This window comes from Rhinolophus sinicus, chromosome 3, assembly GCF_057876585.1.
Source record: "Rhinolophus sinicus isolate RSI-liver-muscle chromosome 3, RSI-T2T, whole genome shotgun sequence".
NCBI lineage: Eukaryota > Metazoa > Chordata > Mammalia > Chiroptera > Rhinolophidae > Rhinolophus > Rhinolophus sinicus.
In genome coordinates, this window is record NC_142503.1 from 194,916,287 (window position 1) to 194,939,850 (window position 23,564).

At 34.7% G+C, this 23,564-nt stretch overlaps 1 protein-coding gene across 4 annotated transcripts in view; it reads left to right on the plus strand.

Moving 5' to 3' along the window:
• The window catches only part of PAPOLA (poly(A) polymerase alpha), a 61,815-nt gene that overhangs the window by 17,626 nt on the left and 20,625 nt on the right, over positions 1-23,564 (plus strand). For all 4 annotated transcript variants that reach the window (XM_074326966.1, XM_074326967.1, XM_088797474.1 and 1 more), the window contains exons 4-15: positions 5,415-5,496; positions 7,440-7,549; positions 7,992-8,045; positions 10,293-10,404; positions 11,100-11,189; positions 11,280-11,418; positions 12,967-13,039; positions 14,345-14,465; positions 15,433-15,517; positions 20,656-20,709; positions 21,233-21,352; positions 22,658-22,767. In XM_074326966.1, the coding sequence (XP_074183067.1) occupies positions 5,415-5,496; positions 7,440-7,549; positions 7,992-8,045; positions 10,293-10,404; positions 11,100-11,189; positions 11,280-11,418; positions 12,967-13,039; positions 14,345-14,465; positions 15,433-15,517; positions 20,656-20,709; positions 21,233-21,352; positions 22,658-22,767 (1,150 nt within the window). The remainder of the gene's footprint in view (positions 1-5,414; positions 5,497-7,439; positions 7,550-7,991; positions 8,046-10,292; positions 10,405-11,099; positions 11,190-11,279; positions 11,419-12,966; positions 13,040-14,344; positions 14,466-15,432; positions 15,518-20,655; positions 20,710-21,232; positions 21,353-22,657; positions 22,768-23,564) is intronic.

Below are 23,564 nucleotides of genomic sequence, written 5' to 3' on the forward strand. Positions count from 1 at the left end.
TATGTGGGAATCCAACTGGCAGCCCTGTTGCCCGGAGCTCGCGCTCTAACCAACTAAGCCATCCGTCCGCCCTGTGTCCTTTCTTTATAGCCTAATTCTGTAAGTAGTAAATTGGTTAGAGAATGGGAGTAAAGAGTTGAGGCTTCCCAAGTTTTGTTCTTTTGTGTCTGCGTTTTGTGGAGAGAATTTCTTCCTAAGCTGGTTAGTTTTAAGACTTGATACAGGATTTCTTGATGAAGTCACTATTTATATTTTTAGACTAGCTAATTTCTTTCTTAGGGGGGTGTCCTTGGATTGTAAGATGTTAACTAGCACCCCTGGCCTCTTCCTGTTAGATGCACTGTCCCTGCCCCTCCCCCCCTTCCCCAGATTGTGACAACCAAAAATGTCTCAGACATTTCTGCGAGAGGCAGAATGATCCTTGGTTGAAAATTACAGATTTAATGTATATTTACAATAGATTTGTAATACTTTGGGGGGAAAATTGCATAAAATTGGAACTTTACTTTAGTTGTTTGGTTTGTCTGTCATCTAATAATATCCTGAGACTTAAAAAATTTTACACTGCAAATGTTTTTCTATGACTGGAATTAAGAAATCTTAGTTTGTGGGTAATTATAATAGCTGTAAACACATGTATGTCTAAAAGTGTACTAATTGGCCACTAGCTACATGTGACTATTTCCATTTAAATTAACTACAATTAAACCTTCAGTTCCTCAGCTTAGTAGTGAAGTGTAGCTAGTGGCTACTGCATTGGACAGTTCTGTTAGACAGTGCTAGCCAAGATACATGTGTGTAATCAGAGACGTCCACAGATCAGTGTTCTTAGGTAGTTTCTTCCTAACTTCCTTTGAAGGCCTGTTTCTGCACACACCTTACTCATTTCATTTAAATAATCAGGCCAACTTTGTGAGTTTTTAAAATACCTAAATATAGGCATACAAAGGCCTTGACTACTATAAAAACAAAACAGAATAGGAGAAAAATGACCAAATTTTTTATGTATGTAAATATGGGGGCCCCACAGAATATGGGGCCCTTGGGACAGATCGGACAATTAAGGCTTATATGCCATATTCTTTTTTAAGTTTTTTTTTTTAATCTTTTTTAAGTTTTTTAAAATTGATTTTTTAGTTACAGTTGACAGGCAGTATATTAATTCCAGGAACATAGTGATTAGACATTTATATACCTTATGAAGTGATCACACTGATAAACCTAGTACCCATCTGACACCATTCATAGTTATTGCAATATTCTTGACTATATTCCCTATGCTGTACTTCACATCCCCATGACTGGGGATCCCCATTTTTGTAACTGGCAATTTGTATTTCGTAATCCCTTTCACCTTTTCCACCCAGTCCCCCCAATCCTTTCCCATCTGGCAACCATCAGTTCTTTGTATCTCTGAGTTTGTTTCTGTTTTTATTCATTTATTTTGTTTTTTAGATTCCACATATAAGTGTAATCATATGGTATTTGTTTTTCTCGGATTTTTTTCACTTAGTGTAGTACCCTCTAGGTCCATCCATGTTGTCACAAATGGCAAGGTTTCATTCTTTTTTGTGGCTGAGTAATATTCCATTGTATAAATGTACCACATCTTCTTTATCCAATCATCTATTGATGGGTACTTGAGTTGCTTCCATAACTTGGCTATTGTGACTAATACTGCAATGAAAATAGGGGAGCATATGAGTGTATGTCTTTTCTTTTTCTTTCTTTCTTTTTTTTTTTTTTTTAAGATTTTATTGGGGGAAGGGGAACAGGACTTTATTGGGGAACAGTGTGTACTTCCAGGACTTTTTTATTTTTTTCCAAGTCAAGTTGTTGTCCTTTCAATCTAGTTATGGAGGGTGCTGTTCAGCTTCAAGTTGTTGTCCTGTCAGTCTTAGTTGTGGAGGGAGCAGCTCAGCTCCGGGTCCAGTTGCCGTTGCTGGTTGCAGGGGGCACAGCCCACCATCCCTTGTGGGAGTCGAATCTGCAACCTTGTGGTTGAGAGGACGTGCTCCAACCAACTGAGCCATCCGGGAGCTCAGCTCAAGGTGCTGTGTTCAATCTTAGTTGCAGGGGGCAGAGCCCACCATCCTCGTGGGACTCGAGGAATTGAACTGGCAACCTTGTGGTTGAGAACCCACTGGCCCATGTGGGAATCGAACCGGCAGCCTCCGGAGTTAGGAGCCCGGAGCTCTAACCGCCTTAGCCACCGGGCCGGCCCTGAGTGTATGTCTTTTCAAATTAGTGTTTTGGATTTCTTTAGATAAATACCCAGTAGTGGGATTGCTGGGTCATAAGGTAGTTCTGTTTAATTTTTTGAGGAATGTCTGTACTGTTTTCCACAGTGGCTGCAACAGTTTGCAATCCCACCACCAGTGCACGAGGGATCCCTTTTCTCCACATCCTCGCCAGCACTTGTTTGATGATTTATTGGTAGTAGCGATTCTGACAGGTGTGAGGTGATACATCATTGTGGTTTTAATTTGCATTTTTCTGATGATGGGTGATGTTGAGCATCTTTTCGCATGTCTGTTCATCTATATGTCCTCTTTGGAGAAATGTCTATTCAGGTCCTCTGCCCATTTTTTAATTGGACTGTTTGATTTTTTTGGTGTTAAGTTGTAATTGTTCCTTATATGCTTTGGATATTAACCCCTTTTGAACGTATCATTGGAGAATATCTTCTCCCATTCAGTAGGTTGTCTTTTTGTTTTGTTGATGGTTTCCTTTGCTGTACAAAAACTTTTTAGTTTGATGTAATCCCATTTGTTTATTTTGTCTTTGTTTTCCTTTCCCGAGAAGACATATCCCAAAAAATAATGCTAAGAGCGATGTCAAAGAGTTTACTGCTTGTTTTCTTTTAGGACTTTTATGGTTTTAGGTCTTACGTTTAAGTTTTTAATCCATTTTGATTTTATTTTTGTATATGGTGTAAGAAAGTGATCCAGTTTTATTTTTTTTGCACGTATCTGTCTTGTCTTCTCAACATCATTTATTGAAGAGCCTGTCTTCACCCCATGGTGCATTCTTGCCTTCTTTGTCGTAGCTGAATTGACTGTATAGGTGTGGGTTTATCTCTGAGCTCTGTTCGTTCCAGTGATCTTTGTGTCTGTTTTATGCCAATACCATGCTGCTTTGATTACTGTAGTAGTTTGATCTAAGGTAGCGTGATACCTCCAACTTTGTTCTTCTTTTCAACGTTGCTTTGGAAATTTGGGGTCTTTCGTTGTTGAGGCCTTAACTATTTTTTAAATTTAAATTTTTTTTTTTTTAGGCCTTGACTACTTTTAACAAGTGTAATATTATGCATGTAGAGTGTCTCTTTTCCGTAAGTGGTGATTAAATGTGTTCTTATAAAACAGGGGAGTCCCTGAGTCTTACAATTTATTTTTAGGGTTTTGGAATATGAAGTAACACTTCATTTATGTCATTTTTGGCAGAGGGGTGGGTAAGTAGTCTCTTTTATGCTCTGGTACTGAATGAGACGTTACTGAGTAATTAGAAGGTAAAGAGAAGTATTGACCTAACACACAGTAAAATTTTTTGTTTGAGCAGACATCGTCCTTACCGCCAGGGCCATTCAGTAGTCATCATGGTACTTTGTAGTAGTGCCAGGGTCAGGAAGGTGATTTTTAAGTGCTTTCCTTTCAAGCATCCTAGGTGTTTGTGAGCAGATGAATGGATAAAGAAGAAGTGGTACATACATATAGAATGGAACATTACTCAGCCATAAAAATGAATGAAATCTTGCCATCTGCAGCAACATGGATGAATCTAGAGGATATTATGCTGTGTGACATAAGTCAGACAGAGAAAGACAAATACCATATGATTTCACTTATATGCGGAATCTAAAAAACGAAATAAACAGACTCATAGATAACATTTTGATGGCTGCCAAATGAGAGGAAGGGAAGGGATTAAGCAGTACAAATTGGTAGTTACAAAATAGTCCTGGGGATATGTAAAATACAGCCAAGAGGGTTGTAACAACTGTGTGGTGTCAGATGGGTGCTAAATTTTATTGGAGTGACGACTTCGTAAGTTATATAAATGTCTAATCACTGTTGTACACCTGAAACTAATTAATATTATGCCAACTGTAATTAAATAAAAACTTATTTAAAAAAAATTTTTGTGATGAAAAATTCTTATTTCTGGTGTTTCTGCTTTTAAGAAACTGTCAGTAAGTTTAGTTCTGTCCAGAATCATCCCACCAAAGTCTTTTGGAAATCTAAAAAATTAAACTTCTGTATTTCCCCGAAAATAAGACGGGGTCTTATATTAATTTTTGCTCCAAAAGGTACTTTAGGGTTTATGTTCAGGGGATGTCATCCTGAAAAATCATGCTAGGGCTTATTTTCCGGTTAGGTCTTATTTTCGGGGAAACATGGTATTATGTAGCAGTATTGGTCTTAAAGTAAGTCACTTATTTTTCCCCCCTTCTTCCGCCCCCTCCTTCCTCCCCCCCCCCCCACTCCGGTTCAAGCCGTTGATTCTCAGTCTACTTGTGTAGGACACAGCTCCCTGGCCCATGCTGGTGTTATGAGCCTTGCGCTCCCCCTGGCTGAGGCAGTCAGTCACTGGTCGTCAGTCGGCTGCTCACAGCAGCTCACGGCAGCTCTCACCAGCTGCCGGCTACTCAGGTTGGTCACCAGCTGCTCATGGCAGCACACAGCAGCCCATGGCTTCTCACGCTGGCTGCTGGCTACTCATGCTGGCCACCAGCCGCTCCTGGCAGCACATGGTAGCCCGCAGCAGCTCACGACAGCTCACGCTGACCTGCCGACCTCCAACTGCTCACAGCAGCCCAGCTCCAGGGAGAGCTGTTGTTCACAATCTTAGCTGTAGAGGGCGCAGCTCACTGGCCCATGTGGGAATCGAACTGGCGAACTCGGAGTTAGGAGCTCGGAGCGCCAACCTTCTGAGCCACTGGCTGGCCCAGTAAGTCACTTTTGATGTGGTAAAACTATACGCTAATATTATGGGCTATTTGGTATAATCATTGATTATAATATAATTTTTTAAGCAATCATATATTTTGTTATATTCTAACATGATTTATACAGCATCTTGGTTATGAATAGAATCTCTGATTCTAACATTGCTTCTGTGTAATCCCATGGTTTCTACCAGTCCTCTTTAAAGCAGTTTCTAGAAAGAAATGTGACAAAATTCTAAAATAGTAAGGGTCTTCATTAAAGAACACTCATTAAAAGTTCAAAAGTGCTTGAATTTCAAATTAGATTGATCTGTGAAGGCCTGGTATTTTGTAGAACTTATACAGTTTACTGTCCGTATAAATTTGCACTGAAATCTTGTTTTGTTCTGTTTTGTTTTATGTACAGTGTTACTTGAAATTTCCTTTGTGCTCCACTGGCAGAATAACTACTTCTTGTTTGTTTCAACAGAATCTTCCACAATCTGTAATTGAAAATGTTGGCGGAAAAATTTTTACATTTGGATCTTACAGATTAGGAGTACACACAAAGGGTAAATATTGTTTTCATTATTTTGGGAAGGAATACTTTCTTTAAGGTTTTTTTTTCTGGAGGGGGAGAATATTGGGGAACAATATGTTTTTCCAGGACCCATCAGCTCCATGTCAGATCGTCCTTTACAGTCTAGTTCTGGAGGGGTGCAGCTCAGCTCCAAGTCAAGTGATTGTTTTCACTCTAGTTGTGGAGGGCGCAGCTCACTGGCCCAAGTGGAAATTGACCGGTGGCCTTGGTATTATAAGCATTGAGCTCTAACCACTGAGCAACCGGCCGCCTACTGGTGGCTCAGCTCCAAGCTCGAGCTGTTGTTTCTCACTGGCCCATGTGGGAATCGAACAGGCGACCTTGGTGTTATGATCACTGCGCTCTAACGACTGAACCAAACAGTCGCCCACGTTTTTATTTCTTAAAAATTGTAATAGCATATCCATCTCAGTTACTTGTGGTGTATCATACAGCTTAAGTTTGCGTTAAAGAGAGTACTTCAAGGAGCCTTAATTGGGTAAGAAGAAAGAAATAACATGCCTTCTATACCTGTGCTGTCCAATGCAATATTAAGTAAAATGTAAAATTCAGGTCCTCAGTATAAGTAGCCACATTTTAAATGTCTGTAGCCACATAAGCTAGTGGCTACCACATTGAAAATTGCAAATATAGAACATTTTTCCCATTGGAGAATTCTTTTGAACAGTGCACCTCTCTATGTCATTTCCTCTACCTGAAGAATATCTCACTGTGGAAATCAGAACACAAATGATTTAAACTTAAAAAAAACACCAAAAACCTATGGATTCCCCCCCCATGCTTTTATTATAGTTGTAAAATACAGTAAAGGAAAAAGTAAACCAAAAAAGTGCGTAGCTGAACCCATTGACAATTACTATCAATATTTTCTTATTTACACTTGTAATTTTTTTTCTCTGTGCAAATAAATACACAAAAATGTTATCATGGCAGAATGTTTATTGAGCTTTTTCTTTTGACTGAGCATGGAGCTAATACGTTTTTGATATTCATTGTCTTATTTATTTCTCATTCTATTCTCATGTAATATATAGGAGTCTGAGACTTAAAGAAGCAGTAAAGCATGAACAATATCTCCCTGCCACCTTTTGGCAGAACTAGGATTCTAACTTGGGGATTCTGAGGCTGTACTTTTCAACCGTTAACCACTGGCCTCTATGTTAAAAATTTCTGTCAGTATATACGTGTTCTTTGTTCAGGCGCCCTTCCTTCTCCCCATCTCCCACTATGTGCCAATAGTAGTGTACTGTTTGCTCGTCTGCTTCATGAATATGCTAAGTGCACAGCCTTCCTAGCTCTTGAGTCTTAGGGAAATGTCTGTATTGACCTGATTCCCTGTTGCTCTCTCCTTTTTATGGTCCCAGTTACTGATTTTAATGATCTTTGTTGTGTTTTCCTATGTGCTCAGTGCTGGCCTCCTACCTATCAAGCACTAAATTAATAACAAATATCTTACCATGGTCTGCCTCATTGGATCTGTAGGTCCCATATAGGGGCCAGATAGGAGCCTATAAGCACCTATAAGTCACGTCATGTATAGAAGGAAACTATTTCTTTGTTTCACTAATGGGCACGGCTGTGACTAAATGACATCAGGATGTTAGGTCTGTTCTTAAGTAATTCCCTCTCCACCATAAAAGTCCTATCTGAGTCACCTTTCTTTGACTTCCATGTCACCTGGGCCACTGCAACTAGAGGATGCTGCAGGAAAAAAGATATATCCCATTAATTAGGATCATACTATTCCTATACTGACTGGTGTGTTTTTTTAAGGGGAGGGGTGCATTTTTAGATACTTAACAGATAATGTTAACCAATTCTCAAGCACAAATGCTGCAATAAGATATAAAATAATGTTCTAATAATAGTAATTAATGGTTGATGGGCTCGTTTTTTGTTTGTTTGTTTTTCTAGGTGCTGATATTGATGCCTTGTGTGTTGCACCAAGACATGTTGATCGCAGTGACTTTTTCACCTCCTTCTATGATAAGTTGAAATTACAGGAAGAAGTAAAAGATTTAAGAGTGCGTAAATGTTTGGGGTGAAAGGGAAGGAGTTATAAAAATTAGATAATTGAGTGAATTTTATGGCTGTCATTTATTGAACTCTTGAAATTTGCCAAACCCTTTTAAGTGCTTTTAATGTATGCTTGCATATTGTTCTTTACAAGCCTGAAATTATAAATCTAATCTCGTGTACAGAGTAGGAAATGAGGCGAACAAAATATTATGCAGTTTAGCCACTATCTCATATCCAAGTGTCAGAAATCAAGGATTTGATCTTAGGTTTGTCTGATTCAAGAGCCTACTGCGTTAAAGCTGGTTGCTGAGAATCTAGTCTGTGTCAGGCATTACGCTAAATTACCTTTTAATAATTTCAAGTATTGCATTCATTTAAAAGTACTAAAACTAGAATAGGTGTAATGTGTAGTTTCAGAGACACTGAACTTGTTTGATTTTCTTATAGGCTGTTGAAGAGGCATTTGTGCCAGTTATCAAACTTTGTTTTGATGGGATAGAGGTAAGGCGTAGTTCAAATAGACGGTTTTGCTATGTGTATTTGATCAATGTAAGTTAAAAACATGATTTATTTTAAAGTTTTATAATTAGTGAGTTGGTGTGATATTAATAAGAATTAACTTTTTAATGGAAATACTGCCTATTCTTTGTAGAGTACCATTTTTAGTCTTTTAAAGGAGTGTAGTGAAATTAGGAGCTAAAATAATCAAACTAATGAAACATTGACAATAAAATGCTGCTACAAAACAGTTTACTTGGTAGTTTATCCACATGCAAATTTTGTATAATTCTAGTCTTACTAGGATAACACAATATATTTTTACAAATAGAACTTCTCCTTGACTTCATTTAAATTAAATATTTAAGAAGCTGATAAAAAATTGTGACCTGATATTATGTCTGAGGAAATATTTTCTGATGGGAGAAGATACATGAGCTCAAATTCCCGAGATAATATGCATTTCTCTTTGCCGCTTTCACCATGTGTATTGAAAGTAATTTGAACAAAGCTGACAGTGAAGCAATTTTAGTTATTGTGTTACTTCTGCCATAAATGGTGGTGCTGGAAGCACTGATAGTAATAGTGAAGATTATAAAAATTCGTAAACTTGAAGAATAATACTCCATTGTTTTGCAAAAAAGGTGGTTTCTGTAATGTCTACATAAGATGCCCAACTCAATCTGCTATAAAAAGTCAAATGACTAACCTTAATAAATAGACATAAAGTATTAGTAAAGGATTATCAAGTTCAGGTAGTTTTAATTTACTGCCAATGTTTAAATAAATATAAAACAATCTGTAATGTAAGGTGATGTTCCGTTTTCCCAAAAATAACATTACCAACAAAAGGGAGATTTTTTTTTTTTCAGGACACTCAACCCAGTTGTGTAAACTTTTCAGGAGGGAGATGAAAGCCAAATGGTTACTTGAAATGTTTAATGTGGTAGTTTTTTATCCATACATTGTATAGAAAATAATATTAGGGAATGTCTTTCCATTACAACATTTTGTGAAGTAATTTTATCCTTTTTTCAAATATCTGTGTACTGAGTTGCTTTTTGAGTTACCTGTTTTTGTGAGCATATAATCTTTATTTCTGTCTAAATTGGGGCTTTGAAATCAGTTTCATTGGAAAACTTATGCTACACCGCAGGTATTAGGTTGGTGCAAAAGTAATTGCGGTTTTTGCCATTATTTTTAACCTTTTAAACCGTATTACTTTGGCACCAACCTAATATTTATATTTGTATGCATGTATAGTTTTGTCTATCCTGTAGGTACATGTGAATCATTTTTTACAATAAGCTCTTAAAATACTTGTTTTTAAAGAGATCTTATAAAAGGCTCATTTATAGCAGCATTCAAAGTTTTGGAAGCATGAAATCATACCCTCGGGAGTAATTACCAAATCTGTGCTAAGTGTCTTTGCACTCCTACCTTTCCTTGAAAAAAGGAAAAACAGTTGTCACTTGTATTTTACAGAAGATGCCAAAAAAAAAAAGTATACATGTTTTAAGAACAGAAAACTATTAAAATTGTAATAATATATAACGATAACAAAAGATGACTACAAGTCACATTTGACTTCTGCAATTACAAGAGGTGCTCAGCGTCAAGACACTTTTGATTACGGCAAACTACTGCTTGAGCAAAGTTGACCAAAGTGTCCACTTGTGTACATTTTTTTGACACCCTCCCCCATAAGTCTTCAGAGTTAGCCAGTGTTTGTTTTTGTTTTCTTAGTCAAAACTAAGCTGGAGGAACATGCCATAATATTATAGATATATAAGTTCTTAAATATAAGGAGCTCCTTTTTTAACTGACAGGTGTATTTGGGCTGAATATAAGGATATTGGCCTTATATTTGGGTATCTTTTAGTATGTAATCAATTCACAGTTTATATAGATGGAGAATTGAACAGTTAATTTTAAGTAATCCAGTTTATGAATTTAGCAAACTTAGTAAATCCAGTATGCATTTAATAAACTTAGTAAATCAAAGTTAGTGTTGTAAAAATGACAAGTAGGTATTTATATAAGTTCTGTTTCAGATTACCATGTTTTAACATTATCTGATTAGAATACCCATGGTATCAATTAATAGTGTTTGGGTTGCTGCAGGCATTTTCATGTTCATAATTGATGAGAAGATGCCGGCTTTAAGGAGTATGAAGTGTTTTGTTTTTGAAGAAATGCCTTAAAAATAGCCCAACAGATATGGAATGTTAAGTTTTGTTTTTGTTTTAGATTGATATTTTATTTGCAAGATTAGCACTGCAGACTATTCCAGAAGACTTGGACTTACGAGATGACAGTCTGCTTAAAAATTTAGATATAAGATGCATAAGAAGTCTTAACGGTATGTTAAAATGTGTTTCCTTTTGCGTAATGGCAGTTTTTGTCAAATATGAAATAGTTTTAAACTCAAGTTTTGTAATGAAGCTTCTTATAGCCATATTGTTTATCCATAGTCAGTCAAATAAAATGTGCTTTACTTAATAGTTAGACTGTAGGTAATTTATTTTACTCATTGGTATCTTGCACTTTTTTTTGTCTATTTACTGGGACATTTAAATTTAAAAATTGTGACATTGGTACTCTGTTGCTAATGATTTATGTTTCACTGCATGATCCTAATTAATTTTGATCCTAATATCCTTTGTAAATCCTTTGTAATGTTATCAACTATTGTGTTTAAAAGGATTGCTGTTGGACACTTTTGTATTAGCATTGCTTGGTACCATGGTCTTGAAGAACAATTTTTGGAAATTTAAGTGGATCAAACTCAGTATATCCGGACTGGGAGAAATTCTAATTATGGGTTGAAAGTTTGAGATTAGGCAGATTCCAGTTCAGATTCTTTGGGTTAAGACAGTGCTTGTAATAGGAAATGAAAGTTTTAGGTTTTTTATTTGCCTCTTTATTGAATTAACATTACTGATTCTACCAAATAAGTTTTTATTTATTTGACATCGATCTCAGTAAATTTAAAAGAAGCATTAGCATTAAATTTTTGATGATTTAATGTTCTGTTTTTTTACTCCTGTTAATCAGGTTGCAGGGTAACCGATGAAATTTTACACCTAGTACCAAACATTGACAACTTCAGGTTAACTCTGAGAGCTATCAAACTGTGGGCCAAACGTGAGTTCAGAATTTGTTGGCTAGCTTATTAAAAATATTTAAACTGTTGTTCAACACTAACTTCTGTTTTTGCTTTTCCCTTATCAACAGGCCACAACATCTATTCCAATATATTAGGTTTCCTCGGTGGTGTTTCCTGGGCTATGCTAGTAGCCAGAACTTGCCAGCTTTATCCAAATGCAATAGCATCAACTCTTGTACATAAATTTTTCTTGGTATTTTCTAAATGGTATGTGTTTAGATTATATTAAAATAAAATTGATTGTAGACACTGAAGTTTAGTCTTATTTCTATGACATTTCTGCAGCTGGTTTCAGATTCAAATTTTAATTCATGATGTAACCATTTAGGTAGTCTTGGGGGGAGATCATATTGTATATAAAATGGCAAACTTAATTTCATTCCTTTTCCCCTAGCCTCCCCAGGATAGATAGTAAGACAGTTGCTATTTGTACTTCCATGTGTAAATTTACCCTCTAAATAAACTCTGAATTTTAGCTGTAATGTCTGCTAAAATCCAATGAATTAATAGGTTCGGATATCACTTTGGATAAATTTATATATACAACCTTTTACCCTTTGAATTCTTCTAAATCTATAGGCTATTAGATTCTTGCGATTTGTTTTTTGCTTTCAGCCGCCCATTTATCTTTGGTAAAATATTAAGATGTATATAGCAAGCTTTTAGGAATAACTGAAAGTGCTTGAATAAAGGCAATTGATCATCCCTTTGAGATTAGTCATTAACCGTAGAGGGATTTTTTTAAAGCTCCCTCGTTTTATTTATCATGTTCACATTTGTCAACCATTATTTCTTTTAAGAAAAGTAAGATAAGAGGTTATTGCCATTTTAAATTAGTTGCTTTGGCCCAAAAGCTTAGGGTTCTTGGTTTTAATGAAATTGATTTTAGAGATTTGTCTTCCCTACACAATTTCTGCCAACCCCTCTGCCAACTCCTCCTCTGAAAAATGAATCTTTTCTGCCTATTTTATAAAATCAGAGTTTTTGGATAGAGTTTATAATGTAGAATGTGCCACACCTTTTAATACACATTCTGTTATTTACAGATTTGCTAGCATTTAATTGTATATAACACAGGTTTGATGAGAGTGACTAAAGAATGTTAGAATTTCTCTTAGTGCTACACATCCATAGCAAATGATATTTTTAAGAAGTTAACCTTGATATTAAGGATGGTAAATGTTTTCCAGTTTTTAATCTCTTCCATAAAGGACTGAAATAGCTAACCTATAGGGTGCATCTTGAAACTGTGTTCACGTCACAAAGTTTTGTAACACATACTCATAACCCTTAAGTCAAGAGATGGAGAAAAATTTTCCTAGTCAGTTTTTTTATAATTATTCATACTTCTTTGCCTGTAATGAGTTAGTTTTTTCATTCTCAGTTTTTTTGGCTGGAGCTAGTACAAAGACAGGATTTTTGTCTTTCAAGAGGGATTTCTCACATTTAGGGTTCAGGTGAACACATGAGATGTCTTGGGATAATACTTTTTAATTGAAATAGTGCTTTATCAGTTCTTTGAGAGGCAGAGATGTTTGACTTCAGTCTGAGAAAGCTACCAAACGGTTTAAGTTAATTTCATAGAAGAAAGGTATTTCAAGTAGTCTTAACATCGATGGGAATAAAAGATGATATATACCCAAAGGGCAAAATGAATGAAGAAGGATCACGTTCACAAATGCTGTATGTTTAACAAAATACGTTCAGATGGTAATATCCAATAGTCTTATCAAGTGCTACAATCTTTTTAAACAGGGAATGGCCAAATCCAGTGCTATTGAAACAGCCTGAAGAATGCAATCTTAATTTGCCTGTATGGGACCCAAGGGTTAGTGTATTATTTTTTCCCCTACAAATTCACACTGTGCAATAACAAGTAAAAGTCATCTGCGTAAACTTCAGGGAGACTTCCCATCCTTTTAACGTATGAGTGGACATGTTCGTATTACACTTTCTTTTAGATAACCTCAACTATAATTGTCCTCTGATGTGAGAAGCATAATTATGTACCCTGTAAACTACATTTAATTGTGCATAGTTTATAATACCAAGTTCACTAACATTTTAATTTATATAGAACTACCTTGTGTAAGTCCAAGTTGTGTGGGCATTTGTGCTTAAAAAAAATAAAAGGATCCTAAAAATTCCTGTATTTTTTTATTTGATCTAAATATTCTGTTAAAATTGGGTTGTTATAGGAAAACCGTTGCTTAATGTTTACCTGGGGCAGATACTAATTAGTATGATGTAATTATAAAAATTGCTTTGGGTATTTCAGATTACAAAACATGGTTGGGCCAATGAAGAGCTTCCATTCTGCCTTTTGGGAAGTTACGGCCTTTACTGCTTACTCAAATGTTGACAACATGCACTTTATTAATTGGTAAAAAATTTAGGTCTGTGGAAGGCTTCATAGGGTTATAAATATTTTATATTTCTATATTGTTTTGCTATCTTAATACAGTATCATAAACATTGTCAGTTTGAAGTTCTGTTAATTATATCAAGTTATGTCTTTTCAAGTTTTCCAAACCTCAAAGCATTTAATTTTGGAGGGATGTGAGTTTACAATTTTCTCCAGGGAAATATACCACTTATTCTTAGTATATGAATTAAGGTGAACAGTTACTAAATCATTACCTTTTAAAATAATACCAACATAGATAATGTAGTTCCGCCATGTGTTAATAAGCTTGTATGCTTTATAAGTTGAGGGTATGTTAAAAAACAAGTTTCCATCTTGTTTAAAGTTCATTTTACACAGAATATTGTAGTATAACATTTCTCAAAAGTGTAATTGTGTATGCATCCCCATTTCTGTTGTTGAAAAAGGAAAAACTAAACATCCATAGATGCCCAAGTAGAACCTTTTTTGCTCAACAGGCACACTGTTTCTAGTAAGGTCGCCAAAATAGTCATGCCCAAATGATTGAAACAAACTTAGTTTAGACCAAATCCTGATTCTATAAAGAATTCCCATAAAAACAGTGTCTCCTTACATGGTTTTTCTTTCTCAACTCCAGCTGTGAATGAAATGAAATTTAATCGTTGGTTCAGTTTAACAAGGGGTAAAAAGTCCAAGTATCTGTTGCATATGTACTTGAAGAAACTGATTGGCTGTTGTTGTATGTAGGTAAACCCCAGTGATAGGTACCATCTTATGCCTATAATTACACCAGCATACCCACAACAGAACTCCACGTACAATGTGTCCGTTTCAACACGGATGGTCATGGTTGAGGAGTTTAAACAAGGTAAGTGGTTATCCTTATGCTCTCCTTTATACACAAAGGATTTACGTACCATTGTAGACTCAGTAGTTGGGTATGCAATCTAAATTCAAGAAAGCACTGAGGTGAATTTTGATGTTTTTGTTTATTGGTTACAATATATATTAGAATTAACTTGAAAGACTTAGCTTAATTCCTTTTAGGCAGTTCATTTTTGATTATGTATTGGAAGATTAACCAATATTTAAAGCTGTATCCTTAGCACAGCTTTTAAGGACTGGTTTAGTGCCATACAATTGCCATGTCAAAATTTAAAGTGTCGTAGTTTGTTTCCATTGGGTGACGTGAGATGCTTTTTTAGCAGGCTATATTGGAAAGCGCTTTGATCAGGATTGTGGTCAAACTGCCCACTGATTTGGAAGACCCTCTAAACTTTCATGACTTCCAATAGCACTGTTAATTTGAAGGTACAGCTAGCTATTGGCAAATGGTCTGAGGGAGGTTACTGGAACGGGGTGGTTTGACTTGACTGACACCAGTCTAGGAAGTAGAATCAGCTGTCCGACTACCAACTTCAAACTCAGAAGTGTAAAGTTCTTTTCTGTGGTCTAAACAGGCTCTTCATGAGAACACATTGCTATTCTTTTAGAAACAGCAGGAAGCTTGTTTTTAGAAAGACAAGAAACAAAGCTGATGGGAAACTTTTCTTGAGTAACTACAGTGCTTAATTGTTGGAGAGAGTCAGTCTATGGGCATGGCATTTAAGAGTAATGGTGATTTACCAGAAACCTGGCTCTCAAAAACTACCCCAGTTTTTTTGAAAAGTATGTATATATGTAAGAATCTTTGTGCTCTAACGTCATAGACTGAAATTGCTATTTATTAAATTTATTGTAGGATCATAGTGAACGCATGTGGTATGTTTAAGATCTTTAAAACTCTAGATTGTTAGACCAAACCATGCAAACATTTTAATATGTTTTTAATTTAGGTCTTGCTATCACAGATGAAATTTTGCTGAGTAAGGGAGAGTGGTCCAAACTTTTTGAAGCTCCAAACTTCTTTCAAAAGTACAAGTATGTATTTTAAGGCATGTCGGACATGTTGCTCTCTTAAGTAATGGTTGCATATGTGAAATCTCTTCTTGCTAGACTAATGCAGTTTTGAATTTTCCTTTAAACATCTTCTATAGAAGTTTCCTTCTGTCACAAAGGGTGTACTGTTTTTAGTTAAACCCCTATTTTTACTTGTCAAGCAAAAGTATAACCCCTACAATTTTGCTGTCCTCTGAAACTGAACTCCTACTCCATTTGTAGCAGCATTAATTTTCTAGGCATATGGTATTCATCACCAAATCTCAGACTCTGTACACCTTGGCATGGAATGAACTGTAAAATTTGTAGTTAAGAAAGTATTTTCAGCTAGTTCTGGAAACATCATTAAGATTAACTATAACAGGCAAAGCTCATGTCACATATAGTCAAATGTTTTCAATAGTTACAGCACATGATTGGCCTAAAATTTCCCTCTGTTAATGAAGCCCCTTCAGATATTTCTACAATTTTTTTGGAATCTAAGTGGGTGTAATACTTTTCACTAATGGTTTTGATGGTTTAATACCTTAGTACAGGTTAAAAGCCTGCTTGTGTTGGTTTTGATGAAAATTGTAAGTTACAATAAATCTTACTTTTAAAACAATGGACTTGCACTTTTATTTGCCCTGAGCTGAAAACTTTCCAAAGTCCCACTTAAAAAATTTTTTTTCTTTAATGCTCAAAACATTCCTGACCATTTGATCTTGTGGATTGTGTTTTGTAATAATCTAAGCAAGATTGCTTTATGCTATTTCCCCAATTAAAAACAAGAATGATGACCTTCATGATGTCTCTGTGTTTTGTTTCTGTATCTTTTGCATGAAAAAGCAATAATGGAGCCAGCTTAATTGTTGTGTTCTGGGAGCACTACCTTCAGTAAAAATTTAAATAGCGTAACATTGAATGCTCATGTTTATTACTTATTCCCCATTAGTTGTGCTTTTCCATTTGGCAGATGATTTGTCTTTTATTTAAACCAATGTTGAGGAAGTACTCTTGAACATTTGATAAACATATTCTGATATTTAAAAAACTATAATTGTACAGAGAATAGTACATTGGTTCTGTAGAAAAGGATCAGCATCTCTTAATCCCTGAGAATCAAAGATGAAGCTTGATTCATTCTTTTTCCTATCTCACTTGCTTACAGGAGTAAGGTAGATAGAATGAAATTCTTGAAAGTACTCGTGTCTTTCTTCACAAGACACTTTTAAGAAAGATTATTGTTGAAATTCAACAAACCTCGATAGTATTATCCATTTGAATACATTTGAATTACTAGAACTTTGAAGATTTTCTTTTAAGACTTGCTTAATCTTTTTCTTTTAAAACTTCTAAGCTATCTTTCAGTCTGTGCCAAATAGTATCTATAAGCTCTTCAGTTGACATTAAAAGATTATAGATTACTATCTTTACTCTTGAAACAAATGATTTTAGGTTATCACAAATGACTTTAAATATAATTATATGAAGATGTAGCAACAAATAGAAGAAATTATATCAGGAAAATTAAAATTTCAACTGAGTCCTGGGATAAAAGATTTGAAAACATGACAACAATGGGCTAATTTTATTTATATCAAATTGTATTTCCCCCTAATTTCCCTCTACGTTTTGAGTAATTTTTATTAGACTTCAGAGGTATTCACAGATTTGAATTTTTCTTTTAATATATAAATTACCCCAAAGATTGACTGTACAACTAAATGGAAAATTCTAGTTTTCCCTGATTCCAAATTGGTTAAATCTTATTTGAAGACTATCTTGCAAGTATTTGTTATATATAGGATTTTAAATCGTATGTAATGTACCTGCCTGCCATTCCTGGAAGGGAGGGAACCATGGAAGGCCTTTGTCTTAAAAAGCAGACAAGTCATCTTCTAGAAGAGATCAGTGTTCCTTGTGAAAAGGGGTAACATTATTTTGTGAAGTTTTAAATAGTTTTAAGAAAATATTTTTCGTGTATTTTCTTGAAGGTACTCAAATTGACAAGTAACAGTAAAATAAATCATTGATATAGGAAATGTGAATACTTATTTCAGGTGTTCCCATTCGCTAGGAAACATGGAAAGGTATTAGGAAAACCAAAATGTTGTCTAAGATGTTATTAATAATTTGTAATTCCAAGGAGAAAACATGTATACAATAATTTCGCATTAAAATGTTTTGGAAACTTTAAAAACTGCACTGTACCTATTGAACCTGAAGTAAAGATGGAACTTCAAAGATTTTTGTCTGAGAGAATTAGGTTTTTCAGTGAGCTATAATCTACCCAGATAAAATCTTAATGTGATGAAATGGCCAGGAAACCTATTTACAGAAATATTTTTTGGGGAGTGGTAAATAGTTATTAAGTAATAACTAAGTGTTCTTAGGAGTTTTTAAATAGGTTTTAATTCATTTGGGGCACATTTTTATAGTTTATTGGAAACTGATAATCTTTAAATTTGAGGGAAAGTTAGTCACTATTCCATTAAGAATTCAAAGTGTCTTGTGAAGGCATTTGAGCATCTTAAGCATGATAGTGGCAGTGTGATACAGGGGATCACGTTTTTTGGAATAGCAACAAAATAGAGTCTAAATTTAGAAATACTACTTGGTTTTGTGCTCTGATAGGGATTTGAGAAACTGAATACCAGTTCCGGTTTTTAAAACAAACTGAGTTGGGATTCTGTTTTCAATTTCTTGGATGAGTTTGTTTTATAAACAGATTCCTAATGGCAGGTTATTTGTATTAAACATTGTATTTTGTATTTCCACTTCAAATTTGCTTAAATGTGGCTGAGTAAAGGACATTTAACCAGCATAAATACTTGTTAGCAATTGATCACTTTTAGCTATATTTAAACAAATGCATTTGTGTATAAACAATGTAGATACTCCGCCCATTTCATTAATAACCAAAGTTGAACTCTAAGCTTCAAAACTAAACTTTGAATTGCCAACAAAATTACGTTCAGATGTATTGTACATTTTTCCTTAAATAGAGACCACTGTACATTATTTGAGCTTTTGTGGAAGACTTAGGTGGTTATTAATTATATACATTTTAATAGTGCAGTAAAAGTGACTCAGAGACTGGGAGTTTGGTCCCTACGCTGCGTGAACCCAGACAGTTTGCTGTCTTTGAGTTTTTGTATGCATGCTTGCTTTTTATACTTGGTTGTCTCCTGTTACAAGTTGTACTTTGTCAGAAAGCTCTTCCTCCATCTCCCTTTCCTTTTTTTTTTTTATATATTTTTAAATCTTGCCCATTTACAATCTCTCAGGCAATTGGAAATTGGTTACTGAGCTGGTTAAGATTTTGTTTGATTTAAGAGCACTTCGGTCTCTGAGAGCAGATTTCTGTATACATAAATGCATGAACTTTTAGTGCTTTCATGTGACTTATTTATTTGAACCATCTGTGTTCTATATATAGTTGACCCTTGAAAAATGCGGTGGTTAGGAACTGTAATCTTCGTACTACTTTTGACTCCAACACTTAACTAACAGCCTACTGTTGACTGGACTCCTTACTGATAAATAGTCTATAAACACATGTTTTGTATGTTATTTAAGTATTGTATACTCTGTCCTTAAAGTAAGGTAGAGAAAAAAATATTAAGAAAACCATAAGGAAGAGAAAATACGATATTTATTTTTAAAAATCCACGTATAAGTGGACCTGTGCAGTTCAAACCTGTGTTGTTCAAGGGTCAACTGTATTTGGTTTGCTCCAAATCATGCTGAACAAATTAAACAGGTAAAGGAAGTACTAGTCTGTGTGGATTTGGACTGCATAGTCACATATCTGACTCTGTTTTCATATTTACATATATTACCTCTGTTACCATAAGATTATAAATACTTGGAAGTTAACTCACTTGAACACAATTCCTCTGCCATAAGACCAATATTATCCCATTGTATAGATGTTGTACACAAATCTTAGATTTAGATTACATAGCTATTAAGAATTAGAACTATTTTCAAATACTTGTGAGCATAAATAATCAAATGGTCTGTTTTAAGGAAGTATGGTTAAAAAATGTTTCAACATGCCAAGTCTTCAGTACCCCTTGCTTAAATGTCTTTGTGTGTGTGTGGGGGGGTGAGGGTGGGGGTAGGGAGGCGGGAGGGAAGGTGAGGGGCAGTTAATTTGAACTAAGGTTGGTAGTTTTTTTCTGGAGCTAGGTCAGACATTTGCTCTTAGCCAGAAATCTCATTTGTAAAATGTGAAAGAAAGAACATCATAAAGGTTTTATCCTTTTGAAAGAATTTAAAATTTTTTGTCATGCTCTGATTTTTCCAAACTAGTATCCATACTAGATACAGTTTGCTTTTTAAGGTAAAGTTTCTGGTGAGAAGTTTGGCTTCCAGCACCTCTAAAATGGATTCTGTAGAAGAGTATATGGGACTGAACTTTTTCACCTTATGAAATTGAATTATACTTAAAATAGATATTTGGTCATGATGGTATTTTCTCAAAACTTGTCTTTTCTCTAATTTTGATGGAATTGGATTCAAATTTTGATGGAATTGCATACAAATCAGATTTCTTTGTTGCCCTCAATTAGTGATGTCTGCTGCTTTGTTACAGAAATTTATACTCTTGCTTGAAGAGTCGTGAGGCCTAACTTAAGTATTAATTGAGTTTAACTTTTGCTGCCTTTTAATTTGAGTTAAACAACATGATGTGTTCGGTACTGTTTTTGAAGTTACTGGTGTAATAAGTATATTTAGTGATCCTGTTTTTGTGGCACAGCCTTGGTGCTTCATTTCCATTAAAATAATTTTGCTTTAATAAATTATATTTTAGTGAGCAGCTCTTGAATTTTACAGATAAAGCACTCCACTGGAGTCATTGAACCAAATTATCAGTTAATGTGCATTCAGCATTCTTGAGTTAAGGGGCTTTTGGAGTAATTATTCATAAAATAAGTATTTGTCAGAAGAATTACACTTGCCAATAGTTAGAAACTTGTGGAATTTAGCTTTTATGATTTGTGTGCATATTGAGATTGCAGTTCCCCTTTGCTAAATTGATGCTGATGTATAACTGTCACGAAGCTTATATATTAATATCCAGCACAAAGCACTTAAGTGAAATAAATAGCATGTTGTCTTTATCTTCAAAGGCATTATATTGTACTTCTAGCAAGTGCACCAACAGAAAAACAACGCCTAGAATGGTGAGTACAAGATTAGACTTTACAGAAAAACTAAACTTCAGAATGAATCAGATAGCCACAGAACGTATTAGGAGATGGGAGAAAGTCCTTAAAACATCCAGCTTGGTTTTATTCATAAATGGAGTTTTACTACTTACAATAGAAGTATAGGAATTTTGGGGATTCATATACAACTTTTGTTTGTTTTTTAACCTTATAGAAATCCAAGTATCATTTCCTAACTATATTTTAAGGTGCTTTGTTTTAGCTTACTATATTTTTTTCATTAAATACTTCTGGGGACGTCTTCTGTAATCTTCATAGTTTGAAATGTGGTTTGATTTTCTTCTCCCCTAGTTTTCTCTTCAGCATTTTTGGGTAGAGCATGAGATTTTGGTTTTATCTGTGGGGGTCCAGACAGTTGAACTGCTCGTGTATTTAAGTGTGATCTTCATGTTACTGCTTTACATAAACATTTGATTTTGTGCATTCTATCTTTTAAATTAACCAGAATTTTTATTAATACTAAGTGACATTTGTTCAGGGTGGGCTTGGTGGAATCAAAAATCCGAATCCTGGTTGGAAGTTTGGAGAAGAACGAATTTATTACACTGGCTCATGTGAATCCCCAGTCATTTCCAGCACCCAAAGAAAATCCTGACAAGTAAGCAGTTTTCTAATTTAATCTAGTTTCCTCTTCCCATTTTCAGCTTTTACTCATAGAAGCATTTATAGGCAATTTTTAATAGCTACAGTCACTATTTTACTGATTACATACGGCTCAAAACCAATTTGAGATTTGTAATTTAGGTTTTCCTGATTAGAAACATTGAACAGAAAGACTTTCTTGAGAAAAATCACCACTGAAATAAGTTGTTTTCTCTGATGATAATAGTTTGTTATGATTGGGTCCCATTAACTAATTCGAGTTCAAATTCTGTAGATCTGCCCTTGAGCATTTCTTAACATCCTTTCTTGTCCTGTTTTGTATAGTGGTTGTCAGAGTAGCTATCATACTAAATATCAGTCTTTGCTTTCTTAAGTTTTAAAAAAGAGAACACACTTGGATTTGACTATAAAAATCTGATTTGTGATGTATTCTGGAAAATTGTGAAGATATGCTAAAGCAGGCTCACTTCATACTTTTAAAGGTCTTTTATAGATCGTTTTGTGGTTTGATTATTGCTGTATTATTGTATGAGATTCTATTTTGCAGACATGTACTTTGTTGCATTTGGAGGGTGATGGGAGTTTTAGTAATGAGCTTTTAAAAAAAATAAAATAGTATTAAGGAAAGATTGAAAAATATGAGCAAATGGGTCATTTAAGATTGTGCTGTAATAGAATAGTTGCTTTCTGATTGTTTATACAGATTATTTTCTTTTGCAATTATGTAAAAGAGTGATTTGAGCTTTTACAAATTTTTGTTGCTACAATCTTAATTTTTAAAAGATTGTATGAGCCATTCAGTTGATAGGTCATTAAATGTTCAAAGGTAACTGAATTACCCTTGTTCCTGTTACTGCGCTGTAGTCGAATTTTTGTTCACATGGCCTTTCAATTGAGTTTTAAAAGTTTAAGGAACATATAGTAAGTCCTAGTTAAACTTTTATATCTAGAATATCTGTTCCTGTTTCCGATTTTTTTAAATGCGTTAATTCCTTTTCCTTTATTTTTCTTTGTTTGCAGTGCCTCTGGTACTTTAGGGTCATCATTAAGAAAGGTGGCTGTCAGTACATAGATAATATGAGTATATTTGCCCTAGAACTCTGTTTATATATTAATAGAAAGACAGAGGATAGATGTCAGGGGAGGACTTTGAATTTTGATGGAGTTTGGGTTTACAACTTAATTTACTTACACATTTATATTCCCAGTTTTCCCACATACCTCAGATTGCGAATCACCTTGATAACTGTATTTTCATGAAATCCTGATAAACTATAGTAATACTCTTCTTACTTTGCAGGGAAGAATTTCGCACGATGTGGGTGATTGGGTTAGTGTTTAAAAAAACAGAAAACTCTGAAAATCTCAGTGTTGATCTCACCTATGATATTCAGTCTTTCACAGATACAGGTATATCTCTATTTGGATAATCAAAACATGTAATTGTATATTTGGATTTGTCTATGTATACCATAGTGATATTTGTAATAACTGTTAAAATTACATGGGAATATTGAACAATGGCCATCAAAATAATTTTAATGTTTTTGGATTAGGTAATAGTTTCAGAATTGTCTATTATATAAATGATTTTTTTCTATTGTGGCAGAGCTAAAGTGAAGTAGAACCATTTTAAATTTGACTTGTCCACAATTACTTATGAAATTGGAAATCACCTGCATATTTGATTGTCTGAAAGACTGTGTCTAACTGCCTTAATAATCTGGAACCTTAGAAATTTATGTTAAATTTTAGTGAAACTTTTGGTAACTTGAGGAAATTTATCCTCTACATCAAATATAGACTCAAATATTAATTCATGGGTGGGGGATAGGATGATGAGAGCTGTGTTTCAGATTGACCTGTACCCTGAGATCGAAGGTAGTTTGATTTCAGTAAAGACCAGATGGTGGGTGTGGTTGGCAGAAGCTAAGGCTTTACATACACACAGCTTTCCAAGGGAATGGTGAACATGCCCAGAGATCGTGAGGAGTGTGCATCTTCTTTACCGACTAATTTTTCTTTGCAGCATCTCTCCTTTCCCCCCCCCATTTAAAAAAATTTTAGTGTGTGTCATTTTCACTTGTCCCCAGTAAGGAGTTTTCCCCTGAGCACATTCAGATTTAACATGAATTTTTTTAATCTCCGTGGAGGAGAGGCATAAATTGGTACAATTTGTTAAGAAGTCAGTGTCACACTAAACATAA